The sequence below is a fragment of the Bos indicus genome, chromosome 28 (assembly GCF_029378745.1).
Source record: "Bos indicus isolate NIAB-ARS_2022 breed Sahiwal x Tharparkar chromosome 28, NIAB-ARS_B.indTharparkar_mat_pri_1.0, whole genome shotgun sequence".
Lineage (NCBI taxonomy): Eukaryota > Metazoa > Chordata > Mammalia > Artiodactyla > Bovidae > Bos > Bos indicus.
In genome coordinates this window covers 29173157-29200687 of record NC_091787.1, presented here as the reverse complement: position 1 = coordinate 29200687, position 27531 = coordinate 29173157, and the positions used below count along the sequence as shown (strand labels likewise).

Below are 27531 nucleotides of genomic sequence, written 5' to 3'. Positions count from 1 at the left end.
CAGGCCAGAATACTGGAGTAGGTAAACTTTCCTTTGTCCAGGGAATTGTCCCAATCCAGAGATTGAACCCAGGTCTCCTGCATTGAATGCAGATTTTTTACCAGCTGAGCCACAAGGGAAAGCCAGGAATACTGGAGTGGGTAGCCTATCCCTTCTCCAGGGGATCTTCCTGACCCAGGAATTGAACCAGGATCTCTTGCATTGCAGGTAGATTCTTTACCAATAGTTTGTTTAAAGATCAGCTGTCAGCCTTATGGGGATCTCCTGGTATGTTATTGTTGCTTTTCCCTTTCTGCTTTTAATATTTGTTCTTTGTGTTTAATTGTTGTTAGTTTGATTAACATGTGTCTTGTTGTGTTTCTCCTTGGGTTTGTCTTGTATTGGACTCTCTGGGCTTCCTGGTCTTGGGTGGCTATTTCATTCCCTATTTCTTTTTTTTTTTGATAGTAGCCAACCTAGTGCATGTGAGGTGGTATCTCACTGCAGTTTTGCATTTCCCTAATGACTGATGTTGAGCATCTTTTCATGTACTTATTAGCAGCCATCTGTATGTCTTTGAAGAAGTATCTGTTCAAGTCCTTTGCCTATTATTTAATTGGGTTACTCATTTTTTTGTTGTTGAGTTTTAGAGATTCTCTATATATAATGCCTTATGAGATACATGATTTGCAAATATTTTCTCCTGTTCTGTGGGTTGCCTTTTTACTCCACTGATAACTGTATTTTGTATCCAAATTTTTAAATTTTTACGAAGTTCAGTTTTTTTTTTTTCTTCTGTTGCCTGTGCCTTTAGGGTCGTATACAAGAAATCATTGCCCAATCCAGTGTTATGAAGCTTTTGTCCTATGGTTTCTTTTAAAAGTTTTACTGTTTTAGATCTTATATTTAGGTCCTTGATTTATTTAGAGTTAATTTTTACATGTGGTATTTGGGAAGGGTTCAGCTTCATTCTTTGCATGTAAATATTTGGTTTTCCTGGCACCGTTTGTTGAAAAGATCGTCATTTTCCCATTGAATGGTCTTGCCATGCTTGTCAGAAATCATTTGACAATATATACAAGGGTTTATTTCTGGCTCTCTATTGCATTGGTCTCTAAGTCTGTTTTTATGCTGGTCTATAAATTGTTTTTTTACACAGTACTTTATTATTGTAGCTTTGTATTAAGTTTTGAAATCAGGAAATATGAGTTTTCCAGTTTTGTTCTTTTATAGGATTGCTTTGACTATTCTGGGTTCCTTGAGATTCTGTATGAATTCTATGATGGAGTTTTCTATTTCTATTTCTGTCTTTTGCATTGAAACTGCAGGTCACTTTGGATAGTACTGACATTTTAATAATGTTGTCTTCCAATCCATGAACATGGCATGTGTTTTTCATTTATTTATGTTGTCTTTCAGTAGCTTTTTGTAGTTTTCACTGTATGTCTTTCACCTCCTTGGTTAAGTTAATTCCTAAGTACTTTATGCTTAGATTTGTTTTTGTAATTTTTTATATTGCTCATTATTGGTACATAGAAATGCAACTTCTTTTTGTGTGTTGTCTTTACATCCTGCAACTTGGCTGAATTAATTTACTAGTTCTAACAAGTGTTTTTGCGGGAGGATTCTTAGGATTTTCTAGTATAAGATAATGTTATCTGTGGGGAGTGTCCTGGTCGTCCAGGGGCTAGGACTCTGAGCTTTCACAGATAAGGGCGCAGGTTCAATCCCTGGTTGGGGAACTAAAATCCCACCAACTGTGTGGTGTGGCAAAAACAAAAAACTGTTATGTGCAAATGGAGATCAGTTTACTTCTTCCTTTCCAGTTTGGGTACCTTTAAGCTTGTTCTTGCCTATTTGCTCTGGCTGCAACTTCAAGTACTAAGTTGAATACAGTGGCAAAAGTGGGCATCCTTGTTCTCATTCTCAAAGGAGAAGCTTTCAGTCTTTTACCATTGAGTGGGTTTTTCAAATATATCTTTTATTATGTTAAAGTATTGATAAACTTCTATTCCTAGTTTGTTGAGTGGTTTTTTTTCCATTATGAAAGAATACTGAATTTTGTCAGTTGCTTTTTTTTTGCATCAGTTGAGATGATCATATGTATGTTTTTTCCCCTTTATTCCATTAATGTGGTGTGTTATATTGATCAATATTCATATGTTGAAATATCCTTGCATTACAGGAGTAAGTTCCACTTGGTCATGGTGTGTAACCATGTAATCATGGTGTATAATCATATGCTGCTGGATTCTGTTTGCTAGCATTTTAAAAAAAATATTTATTTATTTGGCTTTGCTAGATCTGAGTTGCAGCACATGGGCTCTTTAGTTGTGGCATGTGGGATCTAGTTCCCTGACCAGGGGTTGAATCTGGGACTCCTGCATTAGAGGGGCAGAGTCGTAACCAGTGTACCATCAGGGAAGTCCCTGTTTATTAGTATTTTGTTGAAAATTTTTGCATCAGTGTTCATAAGTGATGTTGGTCTGTAGTTTTCTTGTAGTGTCTTTTTCTGGCTTTGGTATGGGGATGATTCTGGCCTCATAGAATGAGATAAGTGTTCTTTCCTGTCTTTTTGAAAAGTTTGAGAAGGATTGGTATTAGGTTTTTTTTTTTAATGTTTGATAGAATTCTCCAGTGAAGCTAATAGTCTTCCAGTCCATGAACATGGCACATGTTTTCCATTTATTTGTGTTAATAACAGAGCTTTTCTTTTGTCAGAATACTGTTGATAACTGATTCAGTTTCCTTACTCAGTTCAGTTCAGTCACTCAGTCGTGTCTGACTTTGAGACCCCATGAACTGCAGCACGCCAGGCCTCCCTGTCCATCACCAACTGCCGGAGTCTACCCAAACCCATGTCCATTGAGTCGGTGATGCCATCCAACCATCTCATCCTCTCTCGTCCCCTTCTCCTCCTGCCCTCAGTCTTTCCCAGCATCAGGGTCTTTTCAAATGAGTCAGCTCTTCGCATCAGCAGTTTCGTTGCTAGTTAAAGGTCTATTCAGATTTTCTATTTTTTTCTTAGTCTTGGTAGGTTTTGTGTTTTTAGGAATTTGTCCATTTTATCTAGGTTATTCAGTTTGTTGGTGTACAATTTTTCGTAGAATTCTTATAATCCTTTGTTTTTCTATAAAATCAGTAGAAGTATCCCCACTTTGATTTCTAATTTTAGTTATTTGGCTTTTTTTCCTTGATCCATGTAGCTAAAAGATTGTCAGTTTTATTGACAAAATTCTTTTCAGAGAACCAACTTTTGGTTTCATTAATTTTATCTGTTATTTTCCATTCTGTGCTTCAATATTTCCTTTCTTCTGCTAGCTTTGGGTTGTTTGTTCTTATTTTTCTAGTTTCTTAAGTTGTAAAATTAGGTTGTTGATTTGAGATCTTGTTTTTTTAATGTAAGAGTCATAACTATAAATTTCACCCTTAGCACTGCTTTCATTGTGTCCTGTAAGTTTTGGTATGTTGTAATTTCATTTTCATTTCTCTTTTAAGTATTTTCTAATTTTCCCTGTGATTTCTTTTTCTTTTTTCTGTTAGCTGTTAAAGAGTGTGGAGTGTATTGTTTAATTTTTGCAAAATTTGAAATTTTCCAGTTTTACTTGTGTTACTGATAACTGCCTTCACGTGATAGTTTACTATTGCCATCTGTCATTTATTCTATGAATATACCATTACTATCTGCTTGTCCTTAATCAGTTGGAAAAATAAAATATGTTACCTCTGTCTTCATACTGAAATTGACTTTCTCAGTAAGAAAATACAGTGGGATGAATGACTTACGATGTTTTTCTTGCTTATCTTTCTAAATTTGGAATGAAGTAGCAAGTGGGAAAACTAATCATGGTGTTCCATTAAACTGTAATGTAATTCCATTAAGTTGGATTTCCAAAAAAGTATACACTTGCAAATTTTATTTTGTTTCTGCTGTTATAGCACTTGTGATAAGATCACAGCCTTGTTTTTTAATTTGCTTCTGGTTTAAAACATAATTTGTTTAATAGATATAAGCCATTTAGTATCTATTTAATATCTATTTAACATAATAACCATTGTGTATAAGTATTAGAGATGCAATAATGAATAAACACTGCTTTTGCCCTTAGGGTACTTAAATTCTTATGCTATGGTATGATGAATGCCTAGCTGGAGATAACTTAGGAGACCATGGAGCACATAGACAGAAATCTAATTCTGAACTTGATAAATGAGAGGTGTAAAGTGAGACTTCCTGGAAGACAGAATATGTTAAAAAATTGAGAAATAATGGACAAGGAATTAGCCAGGAAATAGGGAGTATGAAAAAAGTATTCCAAACAGAACATGTGTATAGGCCAGAGAGGAGAGAACGTTTAAATCAGATAGCTAACAAGTAGTTTGTTTAAGAGCCAAGTGCGTGAACTACGGGCACGGGATGGTGTGAGAATAGTGAGAGATGAGGCTATATAGGTAAAGCTGAAGCCGTCTCTTGAGGGACTTTGTAAGTTATATAGAGAAGTTTGAAGCATTCTGAGTATAATGTGTAGTTATTGAAAAGTTTTAAACAGGGAAATTATATGATTTTCAATTTAGAGATATCATTCTGGCTACAGAATGGTTTGAGACCCGAAGGTAGAGACAAAGAAATCAGAGAGGAGGCTGTTGTAAAAATTTAAAGGATAACAGTGGTAGCTTAGGTTATTTCCAATTTTTGCAGGGCCAAGGTTCCAACAAACATTTTCATTATGTTTTCTTGTGTCCATTGCACACATGCAGGAGTTTCTCTAGGATATAAGGTTCTCAGACTTTACTAGATGTAGCCAGATTGTTCTCCAGAGCAGATGTACCCAAGTACAGTAATATTCCCTCCAGCAATGTATGGGAGTTCTCATTTCTTAATGTCTTTGCTAACAGTTTTGTCAGACTTAAAACTGTAGCAGTTGAGATGTGAAGCCTTTAGGATGAGGACTGGAGGGAAGGATGATTTGCCTTTTTAAATTGCCTCACCCCCAAAAAATCAGAGAAATGCTTTTTTCAGTGGATTTATATTGATGTGATGTTACTTCTTGATTAATTTTGTCTGTTTCTCCTTTTTGAGCCCACCTTTTGAAATGCTTTCTTGATATTTTAATATAAAATCTGATCAGTTATATGTATTTTGGTATTGATGATGGCTTTACAGTTCATATGGACTGTTCCTTTAGTTTCAGGTTGTTCCTAACCCTAACTTGTTTAATAAATTCATAGCTTCCAGAGATATTACACTTTTGGGGGGGAGGTGGTAAAGTAGAAAAGAATGGTGGTATTGCTTTGATAGGCAAAGGGGACAACAGGGAACTAATGCCCTCAAAACTGTGTGTCCTCTACACTTTTTTGTATAGAATATGTCATATATAAAATCTGAGTTACTTCAGGTAGAAGTTGAATGTTCTTATTGGTCATTTGCATCATTATCTTGGTGAACTGATAAGCTTACTTCACCAAGCAGTAGATTCTCTGTACATCTCTGGAGTGCACTCAGCTGTGAGTGTACCATATTGCCTCTGACGCAAGACATCAGCTTCCCAGGTATGTGCGTTTTAAATGTATTTGTTCTTTACAAATCAAGTTTTTATCCAGTGAGTCTTTCTATAAAGTCTAAGAATTTTAAAATTAAATCTTGCAGTTTAAGGGTGAGCCAAACATTTCTAAGTAAATTTTCCTATACTGTCTACTGTCACATATTATTATAGTTTATACTGTGATCATAAATTTAAAGGACTTTTGTGTTTTAACTGTAAACTTGGGTTACTACATTCAGGTTTTTTTTTAAATTGGAAGATAATTGCTTTACAATGTTGTGATAGTTTCTGCTGCACAACATTGTGAATCAGCTATGAGTATCCATATAGTGCCTCCCTCTTTAGTCTCCACACCCTGCCACTCCTCTAGGTCATCACAGAGCACTGAACCCAGCTCCCCTGTATTATAGGGCAGCTTCCCACTAGTTATCTATTTTACACGTGGTAGAGAAGGCAATGGCACCCCACTCCAGTACTCCTGCCTGGAAAATCCCATGGACGGAGGAGCCTGGAAGGCTGCAGTCCATGGGGTCGCTGAGCAACTTCACTTTCACTTTCATGCATTGGAGAAGGAAATGGCAACCCACTCCAGTGTTCTTGCCTGGGGAATCCCAGGGATAGGGGAGCCTGGTGGGCTGCCCCGTCTATGGGGTCACACAGAGTCGGACACAACTGAAGTGACTTAGCAGCAGCAGCAGCAACAGTGTATATATATGTCAGTGCTACTCTCTCAGTTCATCCTGTCCTCTCCTTCACTGCATTCAGTATGAGATGCTAATGTCAATCGTCTGTGCCATTTGCTTTGAACCGAAAGAATTTGCCTTTTTTGGTCATCAAATTCTAACTATTCATGCTTTGTATGAACGCTTTTTATGGTTTTTTTCTGCCAACATCACTTCCCTTATGTCATTTTATTTGTCTTCTTGTCTATTACTTTTTCTTCTCATGTTCTGTACTTCGAAAGCAGCCTTTCCTTTCAAATGCTACATCACTTCTCTTTCATTTTCATTTTCTTTAATACAGTTCCCAGACATTTGGCCTTTGATAATTGTGAATAGATCAATAGGTAAGATAACCAGAGATACTTTACCAAGGCAGAAGAGCTCAAGATCCTTTACTGTCTCCATTATGCTTTCAAATAATATTGCCAGGATATAAGGTCACGTGAAAAATTTTACTGGTGCTGTCTGCATTTATTAATAGCATACTGTCCTCTTGTGTCTTTTGTGTGTCCTGAGAAAAGACATTCTTAATTTCTGCATTGTAAAGCTCGTCTTAGAACTGTATTCCAGTTCTCGTAACTGAAAAATTACAGTCAAAATTCAGTATGTTTCTTTTGTTTCTGAGATTGCATCGTGTTAGACTATTAATAAGTTAGTTTGTTGGTATCCTTTTCTAGACTAGAGTGTGAAGTAGAGAGTAACTGTCACAATATGGATCTTTATCCTCGTTTTAGTAGTACACTGATAATCAGTTACAGACTTCCCAGGTGGCACAGTGGTAAAGAATCCACCTGCCAGCGCAGGAGATGGAAGAGACTCGAGTTTGATTCCTAGGCTGGGACGATGTCCTGGAGGAGGAAATGGCAACCCACTCTAGTATTCCTGCCTGGAAAACTCCATGGACAGAGAAGCCTGGTGGGCTATAGTCCATTGGGTTGCAGAGTCAGACATGACTGAGGGACTGAGCATGCAAGCATGATAATCAGTTACTGTCCATAAATGACGAATAGGAGGCAAAAATATATACATATATAGTAAATGGAGGTAGTTGTATGATTTGAATGTTTGATTGTATTGGTCCATGTGATCCTCCTGTACATATACCTCCGTATTAGGACTCTGCTTTGTACTGAAATCTAACATCCTCAGACCAGAGCATGTTATCCCCTAGACAGAATCACTAGCAAAATGTGTCCTAGATTTTATTTCTTCTTAATTTTTCATGAACCTTTTCTGCTAGCACTGAAAAAAAAAATGTTGACATCATTGGGTAGGTTAGAGCTAAGTCTGATTCTAGCCAATATACTGATTCGTTGAAGTATATTGAATCAGAAGTTCTTAAGGAAAACCCCATTGTGTTCCTTTTTCTATTTCCTTTGTGCTGTCATCAGACATATAGGCATGTGTTTCTTTTGGTTAAATACCTAGAAGTGAATTGGTTGGGTTGCATGGTAGGTATATATCTGATTTTTAAAGTAAAATAATTGGTAGGTATATATTTGATTTTTAAGAAACTACAAGATGGTTGTACCATTTTATATTCTTGTCATTAGTATATGAGCATTTCAGTACCTCCATGTACTTGCAAACGCTTGTGAATAAGTCCTTTAAATATGTTCTTTGTTAAAATTGCTTTGGCTATTCTAGATTCTTTGAATTTCCAAATAAATCTTAGAATTTCCTTGGTGGCTTCTACAAAAATGCCTGTAGGAGTTTTAATTAGGCTTATTTTGAATCTTGGGGAGAATTTGGGCAATATTGTCATTTTAACAAGACAATTTTCTAATCCATGGACGTGCTATATCTTTTTGTTTTGATATACGAAGTAAGATATTTTGACATTAACTTAAACCACTGAGAGCTTCACATTTATTGTTTGAACATTGGTATCAAAAGTTGGAAAATATACCCCTCCTTTTCTTTCTCCCCTTCGTTTTTCTTCTTCTTCTATATCTTCGTCACTAAAAGCACATTTATCACAGGATTTTTTTTTTTTTAAGATTTATTTACTTGGCTGTGGTGGGTCTTTGTTGCTGCACATGGGCTTTAGCTGTGGCGAGCAGGGTCTAGTCTTTGTTTGGTACACAGGCTTCTCACTGCAGTGGCTTCTCGTTGCGGAGCACAGGCTCTAGGGCCGTGGCCTCAGAAGTTGCAGCTCACAGGCTCTAGAGCATAGGCTCGGTAGTTGTGGTGCATGGGCTTAGTTGCTCTGCGTCTTGTGGGGTCTTCCTGGACCAGGGATCAAACCAGTGTCCCTTGCATTGCACCAGTGTCCCTTGCATTGCAAGGCAGATTCTTAACAACTGGACCACCAGGAAAGCCCCACAGGCTAGTTTTTAATTTATATCCTATCTTTGTCCTCTTCTATTATTAAAAAATTTTATGTTTTTATTTAAAAGAGGCACCCAGATTTTTTAAAGATTGAGATGTGATTGACATATAACTTTGTGTTAGTTTTGGGTGTGCAGTATGACTTGGGTATGTATGTGTTGTGAGATGATCACCACAATATGTTTAGTTAACATGCACCATCACATCACATGGTTACAAAAATTTTTTTCTTTTAAAATATATGTACTCTTCCAGCAACTTTAAATATACAATACAGTATTATTAACTACAGTTAACATGCTGTACATTACATCCCCAGGACTTATCATATAATTGGGAGTTTGTACCTTTTGACCACCATCACCATGTCTCTCGTATCTCTCGTATTAGTTTTAGTTATGCAGAACTTTTTTTATTCATTCAAAGTCCAAACTGTCTTAATAAGGTCCACTTACAGAAGTTCTACTATCATTCTGTACTTCCCAACCTGTTGCTTTCTTCTTCCTATATGAACTACCACTTGATTAGGCTTTTCATTTCCACTGTTTCTTCTTTAAAATATAAGGAAATGTGTATATATATTCCTATTTCCTCTCAGCTTCAGCAGAGAAGGCAGCATAGTACACTTTCTGTATTTTGATATTTTAATTTATTGATATGCTCTAGATATTACCTCATATGCTATGTAGAAATCCTCATTTCTTTTTATAGCTACCTGTTACTCTCTTTTGTGAATTTACTATAGTTTATTTAACTGGGGCCCCATTGATTCAGACATTTGTTTTGTTTGTACTCTTTTACTATTATAAAAATAATATTGCCAATAACCTGGTGCTTTTTTTTTTTTTTTTGCCAAGTGATCTTTGGGATATTTTTTCTAGAAATGATGCCACTGATTCAGAGTAGATGTATAGGACATTTTGCTAATATTGCTAATTTCCCTCCATAGTGGTTCTGTCATTTTTTTCTACCAGTGATACATGAGAGTGCCTGTTCACCACAGCATCACAAAGAAAATTTCAGACTTTGAAATTTTTGCCAATCTGATAGCTCATTTTTCTTTAAGTGTATACCAAATTCTTTATCTTTTTCTTTTTTTGGTACCTCAGACTTTTCTTTTGGAATTATTTTCCTCCTCCTCGTTGAAACAAATCCTTGAGAATCCCTTGCCTGTACTTTGGCTTAGGAGTCTCTGTGCTTCCTGAATCTTTGGTTTCATGCATTCTAATTCTAGAAAATTGTTGACTGTTATTTCTATAAATAGTGCCTTTTCCACACTCTGTTGTCTTCCTAGTTTTTCTTCCTTATCTTTTAACTAGCACTTTATATGTATTCCTCCTCTGTGCTGCATTCTGAGTAGTTTATCCTATGGTAATTTATTCAGTTCTCTCTTCTAGGTATGTTATTCTCTTTTTTTGTTGTATCTCACTTGCTGTTTGACCTGAGCAATACATGTTTGTCTCTTTGATAATATTTATAATTTCTGAAAGTTCTATTTTTTCTCCTACTCACATCTGCCTGGTCTTTTTAGGGTATCTTACATGTTCATATTTTCTTTGTTTTCTTTTTTTTTTTTTTTAGAAATTCTCTAAACATTTTAATCATAGTTATTTTGTATTCTTAATCTGATAACATCTGAATATATTGGGTGATATCTGATACTGTTTTTGAATAGTTTCTGCTGATTTTGCTCATAGTGGCTTATTTCATTGTATGCTTTGTGATTTTGAATTGTGTGCATTTCTTCAGATTGTGTGTGCAAATATTGCAAAACCTGAGGTGAGGGTGTGTTTTGCAGAGTATGAATGTTGCTTCTGCCACGTGTCCTTTGACCTTACCAGCCTCCAATCACTTTAAGTTAAATTCTTGGCTTTGGTTTCCCAAGACCATGGAGATAGCGTATATTTGAAATCGAAACCTCCCAGAAGGCATGCCTGTGGAATTCTTAAGAGATTGTTTTCTTACCTACAGTGCAGGATGAGAAAAATAAGTTTTTTTGTTGTTTCTCTTTGCCAGCTGACAAGAGTTTTTTCTAGCTCGTTTTTTAAGTAAAGATGTAGTTTTTCAAGGGTCTTTTCTGTCATTTTGCATGGGCCTGAGGCTTTATCTCCTATCCCTTTCTTTTAAAAAAAAATTATTTATTTGACTGTGCTGGGTCTTCATTTCTGTGCAGGCTTTTCTTTAGTTACGGCAAGCGGGACTACTCTCCAGTTGTGGTACTCGGGCTTCTCATTGAGGTGGCTTCCCCTATTGTGGAGCACAGGCTCTAGAACATTGGGGCTTCAGTAGTTGGAGCACGTGGGCGCAATAGTTGTGGCTCGCAGACTCTAGAGCACGGACTCAGTTGTGGCATACAGGCTTAGTTGTCCCTCGGCATGTGGGATCTCCCCGGACCAGGGATCAAACCCATGTCTCCCACATTGGCAGGCAGAGTCTTTACCACTGAGCCATTAGGGAAGCCCTCTTTATCCCTTTCTTGATGGTTAAAAATCATGCTTCTAGTTTTCTCATCTGATGACTGCCTCCAGAGGAGATGCAGCTTCATCCTCTACTTACCTCTCTAGGTTTCAAGTTCCTTTTTGGTTTTGACCTCAAAAAATTTGCTTAATTCCTGTGAATCTGGCCATGGTACAAATGGATAAATGGTAACTGTTAGATTTTATCCAGCATTTCTAGGTAGAGTAGTTAATCCTTCAAAAATGCTGGTGTTACAGCTGCTGAGCTCCTGAGCAGTCGAAAATCTGCATGTAAATTTTGATTCTTCCTAGACTTAAGTACTAATAGTCTACTATTGATCAGAAGCCTTAGTGATATTTTAAATTGCTTATTAACACAATTCATATGTTGTATGTATTGTGTGATACATTTTTACAATACAGTAAGCTAAAGAAGGCAATGGCACCCCACTCCAGTACTCTTGCCTGGAAAATCCCAGGGGCGGAGGAGCCTGGTGGGCTGCAGTCCATGGGGTCGCTAAGAGTCCGACACGACTAAGCGACTTCACTTTCACTTTTCACTTTCATGCATTGGAGAAGGAAATGGCAACCCACTCCAGTGTTCTTGCCTGGAGAATCCCAGGGACGGGGGAGCCTGGTGGGCTGCCGTCTCTGGGGTCGCACAGAGTTGGACACGACCGAAGCAACTTAGCAGCAGCAGCAGCAGCAAGCTAGAGAAAAGAAAATGTTATTTAGAGAAGCATAAGGAAGAGAAAATACATTTGTAATACATATATGTATTTATTAAAAAAAATGCCCATATAAATGGACCCATGCAATGTAAACTTTGTTGTTCAAGGATCACCTGTGTTTTATATCAGAAGCAGTTCCCTTCCCCACCCCACCCCCAGAATATGTGGTCCAGATGTAATTTTCTCACTGTTGTTTACTTAACATGCTATAAACAAAGAACAGCATAAAATACTCAGGCTCTTAAAGTCTGTACTTAACTCATCGGATTTACTGTTCATAAAATGGAATGTTACATGGTTGCTATCATTCAGAGAATATTTTTTACATTTATATCTTTCTGTAGTTCTTTATCTTTTCCCTATTCTTATAAAAGTAATGGTGATTGTACAACATTTGAAACATAATTAGTCAATAGTAAAAAGACAACCAAGTTTTTAAATGGACAAAGGATTTGAACAGACATTTTTCCAAAGATGATATATAGATGGATAATAGGCATGTAGAAACATGTTCAACATCATCATTAGAGAAATAAAATTTAAAAACCACAATGAAATGCTACTTCGTACCCTCAGTGGCTATAATAAAAAAGATGAGCAGTAGCAAGTATTGGTGAGAATGTAGAGAAATTGGAACCCTCATACATTGATTTATGTATGAGCATACACACAGGATTGTAAAATCGTAAAATGGTGCAGCCACTTTGGAAAACAGTTTGGCTGTTTCTGAACATGGTAAACATAGTGTTGCCATAAGACCCAGCATATGTATATACTCAAGAGTAATGAAAAAATATTTCCACACTAAAACTTGTACATGAGTGTTTATAGTAACATTATTCATAGAAGTCAGAAAAGTAGAAACAATTCAAATGTCTATCAACTGATGAGCAAAATGTAGTCTGTCCTATAGTGGGCTGGTATTTGGCAATAAAAAGAACCTTGAAAACATTATGCTGAGTAAAACAGTCCAGTCACAAAAGACTACCTGTTGTCCAATTCCATTTATATGCGATAGCCAGAATAGACAAGTAGGTACAGAAAGTAGACTAGTGGTATCTAGGGATAGGGCAGGAAAGGGGAGATATAATGGGTAGTGACTGCTTATGGTTACAGCGTTTCTTTTTGGGGTAATGAAAATGTTCTAAAATCCTATTATGGTAATGGTTGTACAGCTCTGTGAATATAGTGAAAACTGTTGAATTTTTTAACTGGGTGAACTTCATAGTATGTAAATTACATATCATTAATAATTTTGAAAAGGGGAATGGTAGGGGAAAGAGTCAATAGGTTTGTCTCTCTTCCATGTATCCCTTGATCCTAAGTTGTTGGTTAAGAGTTAGATATATCTCATGGTGATTCCCACTGTGTTGGAAAATTGCATACTTCAGCTTAATTGGTGCGTCTTTTTGATATGAGGACTGATAATTGAAATCGTGGATTCTCTAGGTCCCACGTCACCTATTAGCTGTGTGATCCTTGCCATGTTTCATTACCTTGTACTTTGTGCCTTTGTTTATAAACCTAGGGTAATTCCTGCTTTTCCTACCTCAGAAGGTTGTTGTGAGGTTCAAATGAGAGTGAGATAGTACTTTGAAAGCCGTATAGTCCTAAATAAACCTATAATAGTATTAAGATTCCTAAAGTTCTCTGTATTTTCTTTCCATAGGAGTAAAACACAAATCTTTTCTAACAGTTGAGGACTGTTTTGAGTTGGGCAAAGTGGCCTACACAGAAGCAGATTATTACCATACAGAGCTGTGGATGGAACAAGCACTGAGGCAGCTGGATGAAGGCGAGGTTTCTACCGTTGATAAAGTCTCTGTTCTGGATTATTTGAGCTATGCAGTATACCAGCAGGGAGACCTGGATAAGGCGCTTTTGCTCACAAAGAAGCTTCTTGAACTAGGTATGTTAATTTGGCCTAATTCAAGGTTAAGGATATATTGGGGGATATATAGATATACTAATAATAATTATGTGTGAGTATGTATATTTGTCATACAGTTTTGGTACTTTTTGTCACAAGTCAAGAGCTCATCTGTCAGACATACTTTATCTTTCTGTTTATCCTCTAAATAAATGGCAACTGATCTTTCTCACCTAATAGTACTATAAAAGTAGCTGTGTTTCTCTGCTCTGTACTTCTTAGGAACTTCAAAATTGAATCCAACATAGCTAACTCAGTCAAAACTGTTTATTTGCCATGTTGCCATATTAAATATTAACCAGTATCCTTTGAAGGAAATTTTTGGTTTACTGAATTTCCTATTTGGAAATAGTGATTTGAAATGTCAGCCTAAATAAAAAGGTAAAATGAAGCAAACTCATAATTGTCAAAAAGATGAGTTTATTCAGGAATAGCAGAGGAACTGCATTTGGGACATGCAAGCTGTAGGAAGCTACAGATACGTCCGTTGAGGGAGTAGGGCAGGGAATGTAAAGAGGTGAGAGTTCAGTTAGAGTTTGTTGAAATCAGAAACAAATGGGGACCAGCATTGAACATTCCCTAGGCAGACAAAACCCTCCAGTCATACAAACAAAGCTCAATTTAGCTTACTTTGTAAGACCATCTCAAACTGAGTCATTTCTTGTTCATGCCCCTGGAAACTGTAAGCAAAATTTCCCAAGATTGATAAGAGGCAACCCCTGACCAATTCCCTGAAATTTAAGAACATTCCAATATTATCAGTTTTCTGAAAATCGGGCATTTATGGGAAATCAGTCTCTCAGTCTTTAAGTTTTGTGTTCCTGAGGGCACATGCATGAGGTTTTCCATTTAATATCTTCCAGTTCCATCGGAGATTGAAATTATTTCACAGAAATAAATAGAATGAAAATATATTTGATTGCCGTATTTAAATATTAGGAATATATGATACGAAGATTTTACCACTAGTATTTTTAACAGGGATGTAGTGTTTTTCTAAGTATGATCAAGAGGCCAATGATCAGAATTACTTGGATGCTTATTAGAAATGAAAATTCCTGATCTCACCCCAAACCTACTGACTTAGAATCTGTGGTGGTGAAATTGTATGCTAAAAAAAGTCATGTGACCTTTGGTATATAATGAAGCTTTAAAACTTAAATTCTTTTTATGAATAGGTAAATATGTGTATATTAGGAGAGTTAAACAATTCAAAAGGATTGGTCATCTGAAAATAAGCTTTTGAAATTAGGTTATTTCTTAGTTGAATGAATTGATAAATTGAGATATTCAGTTAGCCCTTTTCCCCTAGTATTTTAAGTGATTTTTTTCCTCCTGACTTAAAAATACTTCATTCATTTAAGAAAAAAATTTAAAAGTAGAAGAAAATACAGAAGAGTCACCATAAACCAATCACCCAGAGACACCTGCCAATTTTTTTGTTTCCTTATAGCATACCCTCTTCTCCCCCCATTTTTCCATTTCTTTTGCAAAATTAGCCTCATATTCTGTACATCACAACATAAGCAATTTCTCAAAGACAAAAAGTATTTTACAAATCTAGGGCTGGATTTTTTTAAAACACTTCAGTTAACGTCACAAGTGAACTTTCTGTGCCCTAGTCTGTCTTTTTCATTTGTGTGTGTGTGTTTGTGGGCGGGGGGGTGGGGGGGGTGGTGGTTTATATTTTTTTTCTCCCACATGGGTGGAGTAGTCCTCCTTCCCCCTACTAAAAGATAGCTAAAAATTATGACTAGCAATTCTGAGGCAGTTAGTGGATTCTGGCTTATTTGAAAATTATATTTTTAGTTTCTCTTTTCTGTTTCACTTAGAATTTTGGGACTGAAATGCACTCAGCCCTCAGAAGTAGACTGTGTTCGGCATTTATAATATTATCTGTGGTAAAGGTTACCTTTGAACTGTATACCCTGTCTTCCCCATGGTCATTACATTTCAGTCTCAGAAAAATCTTTTCTGTTGCTTAAAATAAGTTTAATCAGTAGTACTTTAAAATTCATTTGACATCAAATTGATCATACTTCCTTTGGCTGCTTAGTAACTTGTCACATGGAACATTCTCAAAGTAAAAGCAATAATTACTACTTTGAAATAGATGGCTGATTCCATCTCCAGAACAAGAGTTAGAACTGTACTCTTGATTTGCTTGGGGCAGTACTGATTTACACCTGTTGTTTTGGTATAATAATGTTCATTAATGCCTCCTTTCACTCTCATAAAGCAACCTGGTTTGGAAGGTAAATTACATGTTCCTCCACTGGGTATCTTATGCTCATGCTTGAACAACTGTAAACTTACTCACGAACATGCTTTCTTTCTTTCGTAATAGATCCTGAACATCAGAGAGCTAACGGTAACTTAAAATACTTTGAGTATATAATGGCTAAAGAAAAAGATGCCAATAAGTCTTCTTCAGATGACCAATCTGATCAGAAAACCACACTGAAGAAGAAAGGTGCTGCTGTGGATTACCTGCCAGAGAGACAGAAGTACGAAATGCTGTGCCGTGGGGAGGGTATCAAAATGGTAAAGTGGAAAAGCCAATTGTGTGTGTGTGAGTGTGCATGTGTGCTTGTACGTAGTTCTGGAGAGACGCAGAATCTTTTAAACTTTTGTGGTAAAAATTAGAATTATTCCTAAAGTATTACGTTATGTCACATCACTTTATTGTTGGCGTTGCACTTAATGTGTTCCAACTTCTAGTAAAATAGCTTTAAAATAAAGCTTGTGATTCATGTACCATTACATGCATTTTTGGTAATTATTACCCTTTTCCTAGATTAGAAGAGGCTTTTTAAGGTGAAGGATCAGATTATTTAAGAGAAGTGATACAGTGTTTTCTTATATCTTAATGCAAAAGAGATTTCATCAGTCTTACATAGAAATAATATATCATTCTAACATCCTATGAAACGATGGATTTATCTATACAGTGATATCTTGTGGTTTTGCTCCTAGTCAGCCTTGATAAGACTGCCTAATGTAAAATTTTAGTCTATTTAAGAAATATTAAAAATGCATAAAGACTTTAAATAGATTTTGGCTTTATAACATTTATTTTTTAAAATACTAAAATGTGTCTGTAAATATCCCTTTGTTTATTGTATATCTATATTATATGTTTATACTCAGTTTACCAGAATACTAAAAAGGTAATAGGCCAAAAATAATACAGTTCAAGCCTTGGGAACATAGGTTTCTTTGTTCAGCTTTAGGACTTTTCAGATCCTTTTTATGATGATTATGAGTATGATATACTTTGTTTCTCAACCTTAATTGATCATAGAACCCTTTTTAAAGGAGTATCATGTGGTACTAGTGTTCAGTTGAATGCTGGTATATGAGGCAGGATTTAGCGAATTTTTGGAGTAATTTTAAGTGAAAGCATTTGAATAGTGTTTAACTTTTCTCTACTACTGATAAACTTAGGCTGGGTTTTATGTTTTGATATTGATGACTTCTTGATATTTGGTGATTTACTGTTGACAGCCTAACCTCTACCAGCAAATAAGTAGATCTTATCTATGTTGACACTTTGATAAGTTCATGGATTCCCAGAGAATATGAACATTGATAAGTTCATGGATTCCCAGAGAACTTTTGCTTTGATCTAATGAGTAAATACAAATTAGACTCATGAAACATTTTTTTTTAATTTCACATCTAAATATTTTAGTGTATATCATTTAAAGATAAGGACTTTTAAATGACCACAATACCATTATCATGATAGTTCCAGTATCATAAGTAGTTAGTAGTTCCATAATATCATTAAGTACCTAGTCAGTGTTCAGATTTCCAGTAGTGAGCAGATATTTTTTACTGCCCTTAGAAACTCTTAAATAAGAGAGCAAAATAGAACAATAGATTTATAACAGAAGTCTGTTAATTTGCCCGTTTGTTGATGTGACACACACGTAAACTCAGCCCAAAATCAAAAGAGCATCCTTTTTCTCAGAATAGTTAAATTGGTCTTATCATTATATAAAAGATATATTTAAAACCTTGGATTTGATTCTTGGTAAATAACAAGAATAAACATAAATCACTATTAGTTCTACTTTATAATATGAAATGCTTGTTTAATCAAGAGAAGAATCAGCAATGGCATAACATTGGATTGGCCAAAACATCCATGCGGGGTTGTTTTTATCTTTTTGGCCAACCCCATATTTAGTTAATGTGATACATAGGTGATTGAAAAGTACATTTATTGATTTTTGCTGACTTTAATACCTGCTACTAAAAGCACCTGGCTTCTTTGTTTAATAACTAATTTTCTCTTTCAGAGCTCTCTTTTCATCGTAAAAAAAAATCACTTAAACTTTTTAAAATTAGGAGGTACTTGGGAAAACCTGGTTAGGTTTTTTTCTTTAAGAAACTTTTCTGGGTTTTTCCCAGTTACTTTGTGAAGTTTGGCGCAGGGCTGGTCATTCATTTCATATTTCTATAATCATTTTATTATTTTTTTCATATTTACAAGGCCTGAACTTTATTTTGATGAGAGAAGGGTTAAAGAGAAACCTCACCATCTCTTCCAGAAAAGAATCATTAATAAAACTTTTAAAATTCTGAAGGTCCTGTTTGAATTCTGAAGGTCCTGTTTGATGCAGAATATTTGCAGAGCACTATTTGTTTTGTATGTTCTTCCTCAAGTACTGTGTCTATACACCAGCATGATTACTGCTTCTTATCTTCATAGGAACAGCATTAAAATATTATTACTCTAATATATTTATAATTTTTTAAACTTTTTGTTCAGACTCCTCGGAGACAGAAAAAACTCTTCTGTCGCTACCATGATGGAAATCGGAATCCTAAATTTATCCTGGCTCCAGCCAAACAGGAGGATGAGTGGGACAAGCCTCGTATTATCCGCTTCCATGATATTATTTCTGATGCAGAAATTGAAGTCGTTAAAGATCTAGCAAAACCAAGGGTAAATAATTTTTTTTCTCTCCTCAGTTTACTTGTGTTTCAGCTTTTCCTTTGCAAGATTATAAAAATGATAATTGACGTGACAATAACCCCATAGATAGTTTTAGATGTTATTGTTGAAAACTAATGGAATTAACTAAGCTCTATTTATACCAATTTTTCTCTTTTTATTATCAACACATATTCCATACCTTGTATGTAACCTTGCAACTAGGGTTTAAGCATTAAATTATGAAAATCATAGGTTATATTTTTATTCACACTTAACAGATTTGTGTTTCAGCATCTTCCTGAAAAAATTTCTGTGTACTTTGGAGCCCTTTAATCTCTGAGATTGATCAGAGGCCAACTTTTTATATTCAACTTCTGTAGTTTTATCTGAAATAATACTTGAAGTATTTTTATTCCTGTCTAGGTACATTATTACTTGGAGGATATCATTGGGCATGAACATCTTGCTAATCTGAAATAATGACATCATCATTTTCTGGCTTCAACCTACATCATTTATCTTAAGAAAGAATTTATTATAAACACAATCCTATAAGCTTTAGTGTTTAGCATAGAAATTAATCTTTGGGGAGCAAGAATGACCTTTATGCTCTTGGCTTTTCCCCCATCAGCTTGTTCTTAAAATCTGTTTGGTCTTATTGACAGCAAAATACAAACTATGATCATTTTCATAAAGAGACTGTTAAGTAAACACTAGAAATATTTTTGCTCACTTACTATACAGGAACTGGAAATTTTTTCTGTAAAGGTCCAGATAGTAAATCTTTTTAGGTTTTGCAGGCTGTACGGTCTGTTATAACTACTCACCTCTGCTCTTGTAATGCAAAAGCAGTCATAGAAAATACATAAATGAGTATGGCTATATTCCAGTAAAACTTTTATTTCTAGAAGCAAGTAGCTGGATGAATTCAGCCCATGGACCATAGTTTGCTGTTCCTTGTCTGGATTTCTATACTGCAGAATAAACTTGAAATCAGAATGTTTATTGCTGTTAAGTTTTACTACTTTTGAAAATGGGTACTTTTTGGTTTTTTACTAAAGATTATGAGCTTCTCTGGTGGCTCAGAGGGTAAAGAATTTGGCTGCTCTGCAGGAGACTCAGATTCAATCCCTGGGCTGAGAAGGTCTCCTGGAGAAGCGCATGGCAACCCACTCCAGTATTTTAAATGAAAAGACTTGTCTAATTTGTATGGGTGTTGTCCAAGGGAGCTCTTACAAATCTTTTAAACAGATAAAAGATAGTGATGTCATATTCTGTCTTTTTTTTTTTGGATTTTAGTCTGTTATATTTGTGTCAGTAAAGCAAAATTATTGTGGTAGAATATTAGAAGTTTATTTCTGCTTGGAGACTGTCTTATATCTCTGAGTTTGGAGACCTCAGTCTTAAAAGGGATGCCTCAATTAGATTATTTGATCAAAAAATACAATGACAAGGAAAATTTTATATTCTTGTTAACCTCCAAACAATCTTTCATTTTTAGAAAAAAGTTTAAAATCATTATCTTGGCTGCCATCTCTTTCTGTGTTTTTTAAAAAAAATAACATTTATGAGTTCTTTTCATCAATCTTTGTGCTCAGTCTAACATTATTTCACTGTTTGTTTGAAATATATGAGCAAATATCTTGAAGGAAGAAAAGATTGACCTTGAAACTGATTTTTTCTTTTTAATTTATTTTTTTATTGAAAGATAATTGCTTTACAGAATTTTGTTGTTTTTTGTCAAACCTCAACATGAATCAGCCATAGGTATACATATGTGCCCTCCCTTTTGAACCTCCCTCCCATCTCCCACACCATCTCACCCCTCTAGACTGATACAGAGCCCCTGTTTGAGTTTTCTGAGCCATACAACAAATTCCCTTTGGCTATCTATTTTACATATGGTCATGTAAGTTTCTTCCATACGTCTCATCCTCTCCTCCCATCTCCCCATGTTCGTAAGTCTATTCTCTATTGAGAATAGAGTCTGTTCATAAGTCTGTTTCTCCATTGCTGCCCTGTAAATAAATTCTTCAGAACCATTTTTCTAGATTCCATATATGTGCGTTAGAATATGATATTTATCTTTCTCTTTCTGACTCACTTCACACTGTATGATAGGTTCTAGGTTCATCCACCTCATTAGATCTGACTCAAATGAGTTCCTTTTTATGGCTGAGTAATATTCCATTGTATATATGTATCACAACTTCTTTATCCATTCATCTGTCAATGGTTGCTTCCATGTTCTAGCTATTGTAAATAGTGCTGCAGTGAACAATGGGATACATGTGTCTTTTTCAATTTTGGTTTCCTCAGGGTATATGCCTAGGATTGGGATTGCTGGGTCATATGGGTGGTTTTATTCCTAGTTTTTTAAGGAATCTCCATACCATCTTCCATAGTGGCTGTATCAATTTATATTCCCACCAACAGTGCAAGAACATTCCCTTTTCTCCACACCCTCTCCAGCATTTATTGTTTGTAGACTTTTTGATGATGGCCATTCTGACCTTTGTGAGGTGATATCTCATCATACGACTGAGCGACTGAACTGAACTGAACTGAATAATGAGTGATGTTGAACATTTTTTCATGTGTTTGTTAGCCATCTGTATGTCATCTTTGGAGAAATGTCTGTTTAGGTCTTTTCCCCACTTTTTGATTGGGTTGTTTGTTTTTCTGGCATTGAGTTGTACGAGCTGCTTGTATATTTTGGAAATTAATCCTTCATCAGGATTAATTTGCTATTATATTCTCCTATTCTGAGGGTTGTCGTTTTACCTTGCTTATAGTTTCCTTTGCTGTGCAAAAGCTTTTAAGTTTAATCAGGTCCCACTTGTTTACTTTTGTTTTTATTTCCTTTCCTCTAGGAGGTTGGTCATAGAGGATCTTGCTTTTTTATGTCATTGAGTGTTCTGCCTATGTTTTCCTCTTAGAGTTTTATAGTTTCTGGTCTTACATAAAGGTCTTTAATCCATTTTCACTTTATCTTTGTGTATGGTGTTAGGAAGTGTTCTAATTTCATTCTTTTACATGTAGCTGTCCCGTTTTCCCAGAACCATTTATTGAAGAGGCCGTCTTTGCCCCATTGTATATTCGTGCCTCCTTTGTCAAAAATAAGGTACCCATAGGTGCATGGGTTTATTTCTGGGCTTTCTGTCTTGTTCCATTGGTCTGTATTTCTGTTTTTGTGCCAGTACTTTACTGTCTTGGTGACTGTAGCTTTGTAGTATAATCTGAAGTCAGGAAGTTTGATTCCTCCAGCTCCATTCTTCTTTCTCAAGACGGTGTTGGCTATCCAGGGTCTTCTGTGTTTCCATATGGATTGTGAAATTTTTTGTTCTAGTTTTGTTGGAAATGCCATTGATAATTTGATAGGGATCACTTTGAATTTGTAGATTGCATTTGGTAGTATAGTCATTTTCACAATATTGATTCTTCTTGCCCAGGAACATGGAATGTCTCTCCATCTGTTTATGTTGTCTTTCTTTCATCAGTGTCTTACGGTTTTCTGTGTACAGTTCTTTTGTCTTCTTCAGTTCAGTCACTCAGTTGTGTCCGACTCTTTGCGACCCCATGAATCGCAGCACGCCAGGCCTCCCTGTCCATCCCCAACTCCTGGAGTTCATTCAGTCTCGTGTCCATCGAGTCAGTGATGCCATCCAGCCATCTCATCTTCTGTCGTCCCCTTCTCCTCCTGCCCCCAATCCCTCCCAGCATCAGAGTCCCTTCCATTGAGTCAACTCTTTGCATGAGGTGGCCAAAGTACTGGAGTTTCAGCTTCAGCATCATTCCCTCCAAAGAAATCCCAGGGCTGATCTCCTTCAGAATGGACTGGTTGGATCTCCGTACAGTCCAAGGGACTCTCAAGAGTCTTCTCCAACACCACAGTTCAAAAGCATCAGTTCTTCGGTGCTCAGCCTTCTTCACAGTCCAACTCTCACATCCATACATGACCACAGGAAAAACCATAGCCTTGACTAGACGGACCTTTGTTGGCAAAGTAATGTCTCTGCTTTTTAATATGCTATCTAGGTTGGTCATAACTTTCCTTCCAAGGAGTAAGCGTCTTTTAATTTCATGGCTGCAGTCACCATCTGCAGTGATTTTGGAGCCCAAAAAAATAAGGTCTGACACTGTTTCCACTGTTTCCCCATCTATTTCCCATGAACTGATGGGACCAGATGCCATGATCTTCGTTTTCTGAATGTTGAGCTTTAAGCCAATTTTTTTTACTCTTCCACTTTCACTTTCATCAAGAGGCTTTTTAGTTCCTCTTCACTTTCTGCCATAAGGGTGGTGTCATCTGCATATCTGAGGTTATTGATATTTCTCCTAACAATCTTGATTCCAGCTTGTGCTTCTTCCAGTCCAGCATTTCTCATGATGTACTCGGAGAAGGCAATGGCACCCCACTCCAGTACTCCTGCCTGGAAAATCCCATGGATGGAGGAGCCTACTGGGCTGCAGTCCATGGGGTCGCTAAGAGTCGGACATGACTGAGTGACTTCACTTTCACTTTTCACTTGCATGCATTGGAGAAGGAAATGGCAACTCACTCCAGTGTTCTTGCCTGGAGAATTCCAGGGACGGGGGAGCCTGGTAGGCTGCCATCTATGGGGTCGCGCAGAGTCGGACACGACTGAAGCGACTTAGCAGCAGCACTCTGCATATAAGTTAAGTAAGCAGGGTGATAATATACAGCCTTGACGTACTCCTTTTCCTATATGGAACCAGTCTGTTGTTCCATGTCCTGTTCTAACAGTTGCTTCCTGACCTGCATACAGATTTCTCAAGAGGCAGGTCAGGTGATCTGGTATTCCCATCTGTTTCAGAATTTTCCACAGTTTATTGTGATCCACACAGTCAAAGGCTTTGGCATAGTCAATAAAGCAGAAATAGGTGTTTTTCTGGAATTCTCTTGCTTTTTTCATGATCCAGCGGATGTTGGCAATTTGATCTCTGGTTCCTCTGCATTTTCTAAAACCAGCTTGAACATCTGGAAGTTCACAGTTCACGTATTGCTGAAGCCAGGCTTGGAGAATCTTGAGCATTACTTTACTAGTGTGTGAGATGAGTGCAATTGTGCGGTAGTTTGAGCATTCTTTGGCATTGCCTTTCTTTGGGATTGGAATGAAAACTGACCTTTTCCAGTCCTGTGGCCACTGCTGAGTTTTCAGAATTTGCTGGCATGTTGAGTGCAGCACTTTCACAGCATCATCTTTCAGGATTTGAAATAGCTCAACTGGAATTCCATCACCTCTACTAGCTTTGTTCGTAGTGATGCTTTCTAAGGCCCACTTGACTTCACATTCCAGGATGTCTGGCTCTAGGTCAGTGATCACATCATCGTGATTATCTGGGTCATGAAGATCTTTTTTGTACAGTTCTTCTGTGTATTCCTGCCACCTCTTAATATCTTCTGCTTCTGTTAGGTCCATACCATTTCTGTCCTTTATTGAGCCCATCTTTGCATGAAATGTTCCCTTGGTATCTCTAATTTTCTTGAAGAGATCTCTAGTCTTTCCCATTCTGTTGCTTTCCTCAATTTCTTTGCATTGATCGCTGAGGAAGGCTTTCTTATATATTCTTTGGAACTCTGCTATTCTTTGGAACTCTGCATTCAGATGCTTATATCTTTCCTTTTCTCCTTTGCTTTTCCCTTCTCTTCTTTTCACAGCTATTTGTAAGGCCTCCCCAGACAGCCGTTTTGCTTTTTTGCATTTCTTTTCCATGGGGATGGTCTTGATCCCTGTCTCCTGTACAGTGTCACGAACCTCATTCCATAGTTCCTCAGGCACTCTATCAGATCTGTACCCTTAAATCTATTTCTCACTTCCACTGTATAATCATAAGGGATTTGATTAAGGTCATACCTGAATGGTCTAGTGGTTTTCCCTACTTTCTTCAATTTTACTCTGAATTTGGCAATAAGGAGTTCATGATCTGAGCCACAATCAGCTCCTGGTCTTGTTTTTGTTGACTGTATAGAGCTTCTCCATCTTTGGCTGCAAAGAATATAATCGGTCTGATTTCGGTGTTGACCATCTGGTGATGTCCATGTGTAGAGTCTTCTCTTGTGTTGTTGGAAGAGGGTGTTTGATATGACCAGTGCATTTTCTTGGCAAAACTCTATTAGTCTTTGCCCTGCTTCATTCCATATTCCAAGGCCAAATTTGCCTGTTACTCCAGGTGTTTCTTGACTTCCTACTTTTGCATTCCAGTCCCCTATAATGAAAAGAACATCTTTTTTGGGTGTTAATTCTAAAAGGTCTTGTAGGTCTTCATAGAACCGTTCAACTTCAGCTTCTTCAGTGTTATTGGTTGGGGCATAGACTTGGATTACTGTGATATTGAATGGTTTACCTTGGAAACAAAGAGAGATCATTCTGTCGTTTTTGAGATTGCATCCAAGTACTGCATTTTGGACTCTTTTGTTGACCATGATGGCTACTCCATTTATTCTGAGGGATTCCTGCCCGCAGTAGTAGATATAATGGTCATGAGTTAAATTCACTATTCCTAGATATTTAATTCTTTTTGTTGCAATGGTGAATGGGATTGATTCCTTAATTTCTCTTTCTAATTTTTCATTATTAGGATATATAAATGCAAGTGATTTCTGTGTATTGATTTTGTGTCCTGCAACTTTGCTAAATTCACTGATTAGGTCTAGTAATTTTCTGATACTATCTTTAGTGTTTTCTATGTACAGTATCATGTCATCTGCAAACATTGATCTGGATGCCTTTTATTTCTTTTTCTTCTCTGATTGCTGTAGCTAGGACTTCCAGAACTGTGTTGAATAATAGTGGTGAAAGTGGACACCCTTGTCTTGTTCCTTATCTTAGGGGGAGTGATTTCAGTTTTTCACCACTGAGAATAGTGTTTGCTATAGACATCATATATGGCCTTTACTTTGTTGAGATGGGTTCCTTCTGTGCCCATTATTTGAAGGGTTTTAATCATAAATGGGTGCTGAATTTTGTCAAAGGCTTTTTCTGCATCTATTGAGATTATCATACGGTTTTTATCTTTCAATTTGTTAATATGGTGTATCACATTGATTGATTTGCATATATTGAAGAGTCCTTGCATTACTGAAATAAACCCAACTTAATCATGGTGTATGAACTTTTGGATGTATTGCTGAATTCTGTTTGCTAAAATTTTGTTGAGGATTTTTGCATCTATGTTCATCTATGTGATATTGGCCTGTGGTTTTCTTTTTTGTGTGTTGTCCTTGTCTGGTTTTGGTATCAGAGTGATGGTGGCCTAGTAGAATGAGTCTGGAGGTGTTCCTTCCTCTGCAATTTTTTGAAAGTTTTAGAAGGATAGGCATTAGCTCTTCTCTAAATGTGTGATAGAATTCTCCTGTGAAGCCATCTGATCCTGGGGTTTTTTTGGGGGGAGATTTTTGATCACAGCTTCAATTTCAGTGCTTGTAATTGGATTGTTGATAATTTCTATTTCTTCTTGGTTCAGTCTTGGAAGATTGAACTTTTCTAAGAATCCGTCCATTTCTTCCAGGTTATCCATTTTATTGCCATATAGTTGTTCATAATGGTCTCTTATAATCCTTTGTATTTATATATTGTCTGTTGTAACCTCTCCTTTTTCATTTCTAATTATGTTGATTTGATTCTTCTCTTTTTCTTGATGAGTCTGGCGAAAGTTTTGTCAATTTTATTTATCTTCTGAAAGAACCAGCTTTTGGTTTTATTAACCTTTACTATTATTTCTTTCATTTCTTTTTCATATATTTCTGCTCCGATCTTTATGATTTCTTTCCTTCTACTAATTTTGGGGTTTTTTGGTTCTTTTTCCAGCCGTTTTAGGTGTAAAGTTATGTTGTCTATTCGATGTTTTTCTTGTTTCTTGAGGTAGGATTGTATTGCTATAAACTTCCCTCTTAGAACTACTTTTGCTGCATCTCATAGGTTTTGAGTTGTCATGTTTTCATTGTCATTTGTTTCTAGAAATTTTTTTATTTCCCTTTAGATTTCTTCAGTAACCTGTTGGTTATTTAGAAGTGTGTTGTTTAATCTCCATGTGTTTGTGTTTCTTACAGTTTTTTTCTTGTAATTGATACCTCGTCTCATAGCGTTGTGGTCGGAGAAGATGCTTGATACTATTTCAGTTTTCTTAAATTTACTGAGGTTTGATTTGTGACCGAAGATGTGGTCTGTCCTGGAGAATGTTCCATGTGCACTTGAGAAGAAGGTGTATTCTTCTGCGTTTGGATGGAATGTCCCAAAAGTATCAATGAGATTCATCTCATCTAATATATCATTTAAGACTTGACTTTCCGTATTAATTTTCTGTTTTGATGACCTGTTCATTGGTGTGAGTGGGTTGTTAAAGTCTCCTGCTGTTATTGTGTTACTGTAGGTTTCTCCTTTTGTGTCTGTTATTGTTTGTCTTATGTATTGAGGTGCTCCTATGTTGGGTTCGTAGGTATTTACAATTGTTATGTCTTCCTCTTGATTGATCCCTTGATCATTATGTAGTGTCCTTCCTTATCTCTTGTAATATTCTTTAAGGTCTATTTTTTCTGATATGAGGATTGCTACTTCAGCTTCCTTTTGCTTCCTGTCTGCATGGAATATATTTTCCCATCCTCTTACTTTCAATATATATGTGCCTTTAGCTCTGAAGTGGGTTTCTTGTAGACAGCATATATATGGGTCTTGCTTTTGTATCCATTCAGCTAGTCTTTGTCTTTTGGTTGGAGCATTTAATCCATTTACATTTAAAGTAATTATTGATATGTATGTTCCTATTGCCATTTTCTTAATTGTTTGGAGTTGATTTTGTAGATCTTTTTCCTTCTCTTGTTTTTTTGACTATTAAGTCTGTTTTAACATTTGTTGTGGAGCTGGTTTGGT

General features: G+C 36.4%; 1 protein-coding gene across 5 annotated transcripts in view; it reads left to right on the top strand.

The window, feature by feature from the left end:
• Window positions 1–27531, top strand: part of P4HA1 (prolyl 4-hydroxylase subunit alpha 1) — a 100324-nt gene that overhangs the window by 42705 nt on the left and 30088 nt on the right. For all 5 annotated transcript variants that reach the window (XM_070781815.1, XM_070781817.1, XM_070781816.1 and 2 more), the window contains 3 exons: window positions 13432–13671; window positions 16040–16236; window positions 18473–18649. In XM_070781815.1, coding sequence (XP_070637916.1) covers window positions 13432–13671; window positions 16040–16236; window positions 18473–18649 — 614 coding nt within the window. The remainder of the gene's footprint in view (window positions 1–13431; window positions 13672–16039; window positions 16237–18472; window positions 18650–27531) is intronic.